At 48.9% G+C, this 12,122-nt stretch overlaps 1 protein-coding gene across 1 annotated transcript in view; it reads right to left on the bottom strand.

The window, feature by feature from the left end:
• Gna14 (G protein subunit alpha 14) overlaps window positions 1-9,691 on the bottom strand; it is a 136,680-nt gene extending 126,989 nt beyond the window's left edge. Inside the window, exon 1 of the mRNA XM_050157192.1 lies at window positions 8,232-9,691. Coding sequence (XP_050013149.1) covers window positions 8,232-8,355 — 124 coding nt within the window. The 5' untranslated portion in view covers window positions 8,356-9,691. The remainder of the gene's footprint in view (window positions 1-8,231) is intronic.
• Between the last annotated feature and the right edge of the window lie 2,431 nt (window positions 9,692-12,122).

Here is a 12,122-nt window from a genome sequence, read left to right as displayed (position 1 = left end):
AACCAGCAGTGCAGACTACATTTTCAACTCCTTCAGTGTTACTGGGGCAGGACAAAAAGACCTGGAGACTTTAGGGACACAGTCAAGAAAGAAGCCTCTCACCCTGTGATCTAGTCTGTATTTCTATTGGCCGAGATTCAAGGCCATCAACACAACTGATAACATCAGAATTTCCTACAGAGATAGTGCTGGCCTTCCTAATGATGTCTCTGACAAGGATGTTAAAACAACAGGCCCTGCTTACTTAGGGCTGGGGCCAGAATGTTCAAGTCCAGGCCTTGCATTTTAGCTGTATCGGGACTTCTCTCTCTTTCCTAAACCCAAACAATGAGCCTTATAAAATCACCCTCACTAACAAAATGAATGTTTCCTTAATTTGTACATGTAGCTTAATTTTAAGACAGGGTCTCTGTAGCCCATTCTAGCATCCAACTCTCTACAGAATTTCAAATATTGATTCTTCTGCCTCTGCCTTCCACATGGGATTATAGGTGTGAGCCACCATCCCCCAGCTAGGAAATCCTTTAAGATGAGAGAAATAAACCAACTCACATTTTTCTGCTCTATTTTTTAAACACTGCTTAAACCTTGCTGTAAATTGTCCATGTTTGAGTTGTACAGTCTCCTTTTTCTTTTCAAATAGACCAGTTGTGATGGTTACTGTTATTGTCAATTTGAAAGGATCCGGGACATCTCTGAGAAATTATTTAGTTTAGGTTAGTCTCCTAAGATGCGTGTGAGGAGTTAAATAGGTCGACTGATGTGGGGGACCACCTTGAGGAGGGTGGTACCAGTCTCTGTGCCTGGGTCTTGGACTGCATCGGGAGAATGGAGCTGACTGAGCACAGGTGGCCATCCCTCTACTGCCTGACTCTGGATGCAATGGGACCCGCTGCCTCATGCTCCTGCCCCCGGAACCTGCCCACCACGATGGAACTATGAGCCAATGAAACCCTTCCTTCCTGAAGTTGCTGTTGTCAGAGTGTTTTATCACAGCCATAAGAAGTGACCGTGATATCCCCTTCCTTCCGAACTTCAGTCGGAAGCATGTATCACCCCGTGTCTCTGTGTAATAACCCCCATTAACTTAGCGTCACTCTGACTTGTCCTGAATTGCTGTTCTGTGCTGTAGCCACGGACAGCTCTACCTGAGCGAAGAGGGCTACGTGGGGAATTCACAGGCAACGGCAGCTGTGAGGTGTGTCTTCCCCCCACTGTTGACATTATTGACTGAATTATACCCTCCTGCCAACATTTATTTGTTGATGTCTCAACCATCAATACTTTAGCGAGAGATGATTAATATATAAAACAAGGCCTTTAAGGTCCAATCTAAGAGGACTAGACTCCCTGCGGGAGGACGAGAAAAACACCAGGAATGGACATGCACGGCTGAAAGGCCGCAGGAGGACATGACAGGGCTCCTGTCTACAAGCCAAAGAAGAAAGCCTCAAGATTAAACAAAACCGCCTGCACCTTGACCCATAGACTCCAGCTTCCAGACTGGGAGAAAATCAATTCCCATTGCCCAAACCTGTGCTATTTTATCATGGTCGCTCTGCCAGAAGGTTATAATTAAGTACCACTTCCGCTTCTTTCCAGAAAGTTCCAGGATGAAGTCTATGTTCAAGTCTATGTCAGGGTGACTGGAAACACTCAATGCTTTGCCATGCCTCACAGAGCACTAAAGTCAAAGGAAAGCAATTCCTTTATTTGTTATTGTCCAGAAATGAAGTTTTCTGCATTGACAACACTACCCATGGTGGTGTTGGATTGTTTTATTTTTTCACAGAAATTCATTGCCATGTAATTCATGTTCATCCTACAAAGATTAGAAAACAGAAAACAGAAAAGTTCCTCCATCATCGCTTTAGCTATTTTTATATGGCTAGCTTTATGTCAACTTAACGCAAGCTAGAGTTGACTGAGTGGAAGGAGCTTCAATTGAAAAAGAAAATGCCTCCATAAGATCAGGCTGTCCATAAGCATGTAGGGTATTTTCTTAATTAGTGATTGATAGGGAAGGGCCCAACCTTTTGCAGGTGGTGCCATCCCTGACTGATGATCCTGGGTTTTATAAAAAAGCAGGCCGAGCAAGCCATGATGAGCAAGTGAGTAAGCAGCACTCCTCCATGGCCTCTGCATCAGCTCCTGGTGTAGGAGGGTCTTCTTTCTGTGTGTTGCTTTCATGGGTCAAATAAAGAAACTGCCTAGGCCTTTTGACAGGGCAAAACTTAGATAGGTGGGAAAAGAGAACTGAATGCTGGGAGGAAGCAGGCATGCAGAGAGCTACCCGCCATGAAGCTGCCAGGTCAGACACTGCTGAATCTTTCCCCGTAAGCCATGGCCTCGTGGTGACATACAGATCATTAGAAATGGGTTAATCAAGATGTGAGAGTTAGCCAATAAGGGGCTAGAGCTAATGGGCCAGGCAGCAATTTAATTATTAGAGATCTCCGTGTGGTTATTTCAGGGGTTAAGCTAGCCGGGAGGCAGGACGCAGCCCCCTCCTCCATACAACAAGCTCCTGCCTCCAGGTCCCTGCCCTTTTTGAGTTTCTGTCCAGACTTCCTTCAGTGATGAATAGTGATGTGGAAATGTAAGCCAAGTAAATCCCTTCCTTCCCAAGTTGCCTTGGTTATGGGGTTTCACTAAAACAATGGTAACCCTATAAGACAATCATTTGTGCAGAGAGCCATTGTCTTGGGATCCGCCCTCCATGTGTGTGCTCACAGGAAGGCCTTGCACATGTTTTGTGTAGGTGAATGAAGTGATCATGTCAGGCCTCTAGACTGCTCGCCTCCATGTGGTGTTAAAGAAGAAAAAAACTGATCAAGAGAATAGAGTTTCCAGCCTGGAGGGAGACCTGCCATTTCGACTGGGCTGGGTAGCTCACACGACTAGGGGACCACCCCAAGAAGGCAGGTCCACCTTAGGCTATACAACAGAGATAGGTGATACAATTAGTCCTTTGATGAGATACTATACTTTTTCTTCCCAGAATTCCTATGCAGCTTGTAAATTCACTTTTTTTTTTTTTGATTATCAGAAAAGCATAACTTTTCTTTCTCTTTTTGAAGCATGCTGTCCTCAACCATTGGAGCTTTTTTCTCAATACTGTAGGCCTCGTTAGTATCCCCAGAGCAGCAGTTCTCCATCTGTGGGTCGCAATCCCTTTGGAGGTCAAACTACCCTTCACAGGGGTTGCCCACGACCATTGGAAAACACAGATATTTATATAACCATTCATAACAGTAGCAAAATTATAGTTATGAAGTAGAAACAAAGATAAATTTATGGCTGGGGGTCTCCACAATACGAGGATCTTATTAAAGGGTCGCAGCATCAGGAGCCTGTGACACTGCTCTAGAGCCTCCCCTTCCCACCACAGCCGCTTGTCTGTCAGCGTGTCTGACCTCCAGCTAAAACAGAACTGTCTATTTCTCCTCCTTTCCTCCCCTTTCCCCCTCCAGGCAGCTGCTAAGGTTTTACACTTTGTCAGGCCTGGTTTTCTTTTTGCTACCCTTCCCCTCCCACTCCTCTCTATCCTCTCCTTCCCGTCTCCTCTTCTCCCTTTTTAAACTAATAAAATCATCCTTCAGCTAGTTTGAGTCTTTTTTCCTCCAGAGACAGGGTTTCTTTGTACACCTGGCTGCCCTGGAAGTCTCTCCATAGACAAGGCTGACCTTGAACTCAAAGATCTGCCCATCTCTACCTCCAAAGTACTAGAATTAAAGGTGTGTACCATCACCAGATGGCTTTGAGTCCATTTTTAAAGAGGGGAACCCTGACATCCCCTGGATCAGTCGTGCCTCCCCCCCAGATGCCCAGCCAGAGATGGGTCTTGGAGACTGCAGGGAGCAGCGGTTGTTGAGTGCTGCTCTACCCTTGCATAGATATTCCGTCTCAGGGCACGTTCCTGCAGTTATTGCACGGAAGTCCCAGAAATGCTTACTCAGTCTCCCTACGTGCCCTTCACTGGACCTGGAATGTTGCAGCTGCCCTGTGGCCCTAGGCTTCAGTCCCAGCTCTAAGCAAGCCCGAGGCTGGCCGCCAAAGGGGGAACCTGAAGAGAATCCCTCGGTTCCCCAGGAGAAGCATCATGAGAAGGTGGCCACAGACCATTGGCAGACTGTTGTCACCCAAAGATAAACCCCAGAAATTTTGGCACTCAGAAGAACACGTCAATGAGAAGCCCTGTAAGCTACCCCAGGGCATGCTAGGCTGTGTTGCACTGACAAGCTTTTGTATCCACCCTCACTACACAGGAAACTTCTTCTTTAAGGAGAGAACATTTCTACTCGGTAAAGCAGCCTTGGTGTCATACTTGACAGCCAAGACGGCCTCTGATAAAAGGGACTTGGGATCTGTGGCCAGGCCTCCATGTTCACAGTTACCCACATCCATTTACCCAGTGTGTCAAGATCCCCAGTCTGTTGACTTCATCTTCTCTGCCCAGGCCATGCTTCTGCCACTGCCACCAGCCCCCTCTCCAAGAGTGGCCAATGAGGATGGAGCCTGAACATGTGGCTCCCCCTGTAGGAGGTTGGGGACCACCCTGGATGCTGAAGAGCCACAGATGCCCCCTCCAGGATGTAAGGTGGACTCTGGGTCGGTGGGAGGGAGCAATGAGGCCTTGTTCTTCACATTTTTCACAGCCATTCCACCAGGAAGCTACTGAGCCAGACCTGATCTGTCTCCAGATAGGACCATTTCACAGGACCATAGGAATGAGCGTATGGGGGTAACAGCCTTAGCTCAGAGCAAGACAGACCACAAGACAGTGCACCCTAGCTGAAGGCAGATGTGGGAGAAGCAAGGTGGTAAAGGAAATGGGACAAATAGGATACAAGCTCCTCGGTATCCTTGGTGACCCAGGACATCAGAGTGGGCTCCCAGCTCAGGACAGTCCTCACAGGGCTGCTGAAGCACCAATGATATGATGGCCTATGAAGAAGCTTGACCAGGCCTGGGTGTCCTGCCGGGACCAGGATCCCTACCAGAGGTAGGAAAGGTGCCAACGTCTCAAGAGTGAAGCCCCTTGACTATGCCCAAGTTTCACTCTGAGGATCCCTACATCAGCAACCCACCCCAACTCTGCCCAGTTCAGAGGCCAAGCTGAGGGGCATGAGCTCATCGCGCAGCTAAGTAGAAAGCCTATCGTGGTTCTGATGGGAAGTGAAGTCACCGAAGGGTGTCGGGCCACAAGGGCCACTGTCCATAGAGCACTTTGTTCCCACCAGTGGCTCTCCTCTACCCCCAGGTTTAAAGCCTCAAGAATAGCCAAGCTGCCACCCAACGTTAGGACAGGAATTCAAGGCTGCTGGCACCTCTACCCACAGGGCATCCCCGGTGCTCTCAGCACATACTGCCCTGGTCAGAGCTAGGGGCCGCTTTCCGCAGCAGCTGGTGGGTCAGAGGGAGCTAGCTGTGCCGGGGGTCCTTTCTTTCTCAAGGAGCTGCTGCTGCTGCTGCTGCTAACTCTGGGTTGAGTACCCTGAGCTCTGCTGACCTAGGCTTACGGGGCATCCTGTCTGCAGCCACAGATCTCTCAGAAGTCTCAGTTTCTTGTAAGGCAAAATGGCCTTTGGCTCTGCATCTGTCTTTAAGAACGCCACACACCTTTGGTTCAGCCCCAGCCTCTGCATCAAGGAACTGGGAGGTTTTGTCTGTGGTCTGACAAGGACGTTAGTATGGAGGAATGTCCATTCCTTTCCCATTCCAGCCACAGGGGAATACTAAGCTCCCAGGCACATGACTCAGAGGCACAAGTCCAAGCTCCACCTCCCACGGGTGTACAGGACACGTATTGCTGTCACTTTTCCACCAGTGTTATTATTCCTGTTTGTTTTGGTCCAGTATTTATCCAACTGGAAGACCTTTCTTCCTACTAAATTTAACTGTATCCTTTATTTTCTTCATCTCCTCCTGCTGAGAAAACATTCCGCCAACATCTTGCAACCAACTGTAACCAGACAACATCTTGGACTGGACAGTGACCTAGGCTTTTGCTAAGCACCGTCAGGACTCTGCTACTCTGCGTCCACTTCAGAAACACCCTTGCCCTGTCTGCAGACACTCTCATCATTGTGAGAGCCCATGGCTTCTGGGAACATAACTCCACACAGGATCCCAAAGTCCCGTGTGTGAAGTGGGGCTTTTATACCCGAGACACATGATCAGTGAAGGATCTGATCCAGCCACTCTAGAAACTCTGGTGAAATTTCCACTCTGTGATTTCAGATAGAATAGCACATACCCTTCCCTGGCTGCTGGAACTGATGAGTCACAGCCAATTCATTTAGCTTGAGAATTGGACTGTGCTTTAATCCTCTAAAGACAGAAAAAACTTGGGCATTTAAGCCCATCCTTAAGGTTCTGGTAGCTCCATGGAATTTGAAACTGTACCTTGAATGGGAAAATTGTCACCATAATAATGGTCAGTCCCATCTGGAAGAAGGGAGCACAAAGTACTTCAAAGGGTCAAGAGAAGTGGAGCAAGGGCTAGAACAGCCTGAGGGTTTTGTTGCCTGGATTACATTTTAAGGCAAACGGCATACCCTTGAGTGTTCCTTTTCTACTTTGTGTGTCTAAGCGTGTCAAACAGGCCTATTACCAATGCATTATGGCTCAGCTTATTGCGTAATCTGCCTTACAAGGAGCCAGCATATGTCCAACTCTTGGTATAGGCCTTACAATACTTCACACATTGACACGAATCTATATATTTCAAAATGAATTAGAATTTAGTCTGCCCTTGACAAGAAAAACTATGCATCTAAAGTCAAAGGGAGGCATAATTAATTACCTTAGTATTAATCAAGCTACAAACTGCGACAGAGCACTCCACTTGACAAGCCCAGCTTGGTCGCAGCCTGCAGGGTTCAGCTAGAGCTCCCAGGCCCAGCCCAATTCTGGATGGGTAGCCCTGGCCGTGGGGGTGGAGAGCGTACAGAGCCCCTCTCTTCCACCCTTACGTCATAATTCGCCCCCCTTAGGAAGCCCTTCCATCGACCCAAACTCCCTCACAGCCCCACAGTCTCCCTTTGGGCTTTCATGTTGGATCAAGTCTCTCCTCCTCACTGGCTAAGACCCTGATAGTGAGCTAGGAATCCCTCGGGCAGGGCGTGTGGAATCTCGGTAGTCAGCTCTTTGGACTTGCAGGTCTGAGGAAAACTAGGGAGACCCTTTAAACCCAGGACTACGGGGTTACCCAATAGAGGGCTCCCTTGCCTGGGTCTGAAGGCAGAACAGGCTAAAAAGGCCTCTTCAGGTCAATCTTTTTCTCCTCCGTTCTTGAAATGTGATTGCTTGAAGATAACTAAACACACAGGAAAAGAGAGGACTCGCTCCAGGAAGGGTGGAGGAAACAAGTTGAAATACTTGCAGCTATTTAGGGAGGAACGGTGAAAAAAAAAAAAAAGCCAGTATTCATCAGTGGATGGACCGAAGGGGGAAGAGAGAGAGAGATAGAGACAGAGACAGAGACAGAGACAGGGACCCTTGCCTTGGGGGAATGAATCGCCCCTTAAAGTCTTCTTTTTGTTTTGAAAACACTTCTGCAGAGACCTTCTGAAAGCCTGCCGAGTCACTGGTCAACCAAGTTAACCGAGGTGGGCCAAGGGAGGGTTAAGCCTGCTCTCTCCATGTGGACTCTGGAAGATCCCGGCATTGTCGCTGCAGGGAGAGACTAGCGGTAGAGGCTTCACTTCCATGGCTCACCACCTATCCTCAGGTTTGTCAGTTTCTGGAGTTAACTTTGTCAGTTCTTACTGTGAGGACAGAGCCTTCGCATATGACCTTACCTGGCCGGTAAAAACTAGGCAACATGTGGCACCTGCAACAAACCCAAGGGAAGCAGAACCTAAACTGCAGGCAGTGCAGTTCCACACTACCTGTCAACATCCAGGTTGGGGTTCTGCAGCAACCGACCACCGGTGCTGGGAGCCCAGGGACGAAGGATCAGTGCGGGGGGTGAGGCGGGGGTCGGGGAGACCGACAAGAGTTCAAAGGCTGAGGCTTAGCCGTGCTCTGGGGTGTTGGGAGTCGGGGGTCGAAAGTACCCAGCCCTAGGTGAAAAAGACCCGCGCCTAAGCCCGGAGGCGGCAGCATCTGTAAGCCGCAGAGGGACGGTTGGAAAGGACAGCGCGCCGTCGGGCTTGCACGGCGGGACGGGAAGGAGCCAGGACGCGAACATCAGGGCTGCCCGCCGGATAAACGCAGCCACTCACCCAGCAACAGCAGCTTGAGCTCACGGCGCGCGTCCTTCTTGTCGCGGCGAAGCTGCCGTTCGATCTCCGCGCTGATGCGCTGCGACTCTTTCTCCTCCGCAGACAGACAGCAGCAGCCGGCCATGGTTTGTCACTCCGACGGGGCGACAGGGACCCCCGCGCTTACCGCCGGGCTTCGCGGATTATCCGCTCCAGGCGCAGGGTTTAGAGAGGAAACGCCTGAACTGACTATGGTTTGGAGTAAGAGGCCCCGACGGAGCTCCGATCTTAAACTTCTCGAAGGCAGTTCCTCCAGAGCGCCTATGCGGTCCTGGATCAGGCACCCAGCCCCTTCACTCCTGCGAAAAGAGCGAGCTGGGCTGTGTGAATGGCGCGGTCTTCAAAAGACGCGCGCCTCCGCGAGAATCAAAAGTTGGGGCGTCGGTGCCGCTGGGAGAGTAGTCTCTTCGGGTCTGGGGGGTGTAGCAGGCTAGCAGCAGGAGTGGCGTGGCTTTCAGTCAATGGACCAGCTTGCCTCTGCTTGCAAAGTTCCGAAAACCTCTGCAGTTACAGGAGACTTTCGCCTCCGACTGGAAGGTTCTTCCGTCACTGATGGCTCTAAGTGGCAGGAGGAGGCGGGGCGTCTCGAACCTACAGCCCTGGCGTCTGCGGGAGCTGCCCCTAAGCCTTTTCCAGGCTAATGGTGTCTGGGAACAAAGGAAAACGAAGACGAAGAGGCTAGGGCGCAGAGCAGCCTCACACCTGCCTCCTTGGCGGTGGCGCCCTAGTGCAGGAAGGGCCACTTGCCAAACTTGCTGTAACCAGCAGGCGCTGGCTTCCAGGCCCTTCCCGCGGCCAGATCCGGGTTCGGACAGGTGAGGGAGTTTCGCCAACTCCCAGCCTCAGTGCCAGGGGCGGAGGCAGCGCACTAGTGGACCCGAATCAGGCGGCTGCAGCCAGGACACACACTGTGTGCTAACAGCTAGGCTCTGGTCTCCCCTCCCATTAGAAACTGAGCCTTGCTCACCAGCCTCTCCACTGCTCACACTTGGGGTTCCTAGACCGGCTCACACCGCTTCCCGGATGCCCCAGCCCAGCCTGGGCTTGACGCAAGTCCTGGGTCAGCTCGCAGCTCGCCTGTCTAGTGTAGATGGGCTGGGTGGCTCTGCGAGGAACCACAGCAGCCTCTGGGGTCGGGTAAAAGAGCAGGCAAGCTAGTTAACGCCTCCCAGCCCGTCCTACCTCCTGGCACCGGATGGGGGGCCGGGAACTGGAGGGGTGAGGGTGGAAAAAACGTCTGACTGCTTTGCATTTGGTGATGGAAAAGAGTCATGCTTTGTAGAAAAAAGAGTTGGCACCTTCCTGACACACCTGGCAGTTCCCTGTTCAACCCTGCAGTCAGGCTGCCGCCTTAGGACAGCTCCGGGAATGCCGCGTGTAAAATCTGATCGCGCACTCTCGACAACTCAAATGGAAAGACACAAAACAAGTTGTACTCCTTGATTTTGTCTAAACCTTTTTTCCCCCCTCCTATTCAAGTTGGCGTACAACGTGTGCACACCTACGGAATCCACGCTAATGCTTTCCCTGTAAAGAGTTGAAGCCGGCGTGGGGCACTGAGGTCATTATATAAGAACTTGGCAGCTACTGCTATCTGGCTGCAAAGTCTTGTTTACTTTACAGTTTAAGAAGTGCGGACTAATCAGGCTTTAAAATACCCTTGTATTTTAAGCTTCCTTCCAGGCATAAATTGACGGCAACAGTGACCCCTGCAGGAAAACGTCTGGGTTTTTCCTCAGCTGCTACAGACTTGTTTTACACGGAGATCTCCACGGCTTGGCTCCTCCAACAGAAGTCCCTATCATAATTTTTAGTTTCTCATGGATACTAAAACCAGAGAAAAATCTGAATTCCAAGTTAATTGGAGCAACTGAAAGAGTCAGTCTCAAGTTACTAGTCTTCAAAAACAGATCATGGCAGACTGTCCCTAGTGAACTTGGTTGTACCTATCAAAAGCCCTCAGGGTTCCTATCTGCTTATCCAACCTGTAATCCTCCCAGAGGATGTGACCCCGGAGAAGCCCCACAGTTTGTAGGCAAAGGTTTTTTATCTTCAGATAACAAACAAACATAAAAAAAACCCTCAATGATGAGAATGTCAACAATAGGGAATAGGCCAAATTAACCACGTGGGCGTGGGCCATACAAGGTAATCAGTAACATTAAGTCACAATGAATAACAAATACCTTGTGATGTTTTGGTGAATGACAGACTGCCTGTGTCATGATGGTCCCACTATTTCTCTCAGGGCTGGGGCTGCAGTTCAGTGGTAACGCACTTGCCTCCTGTGCATGTAACATTCAGCACAGAAAAAAAAAACTCACATCACCAAATGATAGTATAACTGTCCCCACGTGTATAAGAACACTCCAGAGCAGCCATGCACTATTGGAGCTGATTAGCTACATATTCCTTAGACTTTATTCCTATTATTCATGCAATTCTGCATAAGAATAACAAACTGGCAAGAACCCTCAAAATACACTCATCTGAAAAGACAAGGCACAAATATATAACCAGTAAAATACAAATGGTATGGTGAGAATACACACCTGCATTTTTGAGAGCCTACACTACATATAGCAGAAAGGTTAGTTGCTCTGAGTCAAAACTGGCTGGCAGATTATCTACCACAAGCAACTCTAATTATCTGGTAGATTTATTTGTGGCCCCTCCCATCATATTTAGATTTCACTTTTCTTAACTGTAAGCAGATCAATGGACTAGAATCCATTCAAAGGACTCACCCAACTCTAACATTCAGTTGTTTCTTAGATGATTTTCACACTTAGGAAAAGACATTAAGGGGCTGAAGAGCTGGCTCAGAAGTTCAGATCATTGGCTGCTCACCTAGAGGACTCTGGTTCAATTCCCAGCACCCATTTGGTGGCTCACAACTATCTGTAACTACAGTTCCAGAGAATCCAACACCCTCTTCTCCTCTGGCTTCTGCATGTGCTACACAAATGTGGTGCACAGACATACGTGTAGGCAAAACATTCATATAAAATTAAAGCGTTCATATAAAATCACCTTAATATAAAACATACATATAAAATTAAAAATTAAAAACCAATTTAAAAAAGACAGTAAGAATGTAAACTTTAAGCGATTATTGGGCATCGTAAACTCCTGAGAACTATACAAAGGGATAACACAAGGCAGTTAGCTTCCTTTTCTGTATTTGTTTTTCTGCCCTCATCATCTCTAAGATCTAGGGCATAAGATCAGAATAATTTTATATCACGGTATTTGAAACGCTTTCCAGGAAAGGCTAGCTTTGAAGAAAGCGCTTAGACATGGAGAAGACTTTTCCTGCTCCTTCCCAGGCTGCTGCAGTTCCTCCTGAATCCTCATAGACTCCAGCGGGGCTGCTTCTGCCTGCCAAGAGCTGAGCTCTGCGGGTCACACAACTGCAGGAGTCTTCAGGATGTCCACAGAGTCTAGGTCAGTCTGATACAGGCACTGAAGATTCCAGTGAAGGGAAGTACTGAGCTGTGCTCTACCAGAAAACTTAAAGTCGAGCCTGCAACCCTGCTTCCCAGGAGCAGCATCCCTCTATGACAGAGTCCCCTTGTCTGCCATGCTAATGGAACCTCAGACAAATGTACTGTTGTCATCTACAGACCTTGGTGAACCCCCTTTTCCTTTTCCAGGAATGCCATCTCTTACCTTGGGCAAAGTTAAGTCATTTCTTTTCCAAACACATCTCTTCTGAGAAGCCATCTCCACTCCTGCTGTGGGAAGTCCTTTTGTATATGTGTTGCTTTTATTGGCTAATGAAAAAAGAAGCTGCTTTTGGCCAATGGCTTAACAGAATAAAGCCAGGCTGGAAAAGATGTGTGTGTATAT

The sequence above is a fragment of the Alexandromys fortis genome, unplaced genomic scaffold (genome assembly GCF_014885135.2).
Source record: "Alexandromys fortis isolate MF-2015 unplaced genomic scaffold, M_Fortis_MF-2015_v1.1 scaffold_10, whole genome shotgun sequence".
NCBI lineage: Eukaryota > Metazoa > Chordata > Mammalia > Rodentia > Cricetidae > Alexandromys > Alexandromys fortis.
Note: the sequence above shows the minus strand (reverse complement) of the source record. Positions and strands in the feature narration are given on the sequence as shown.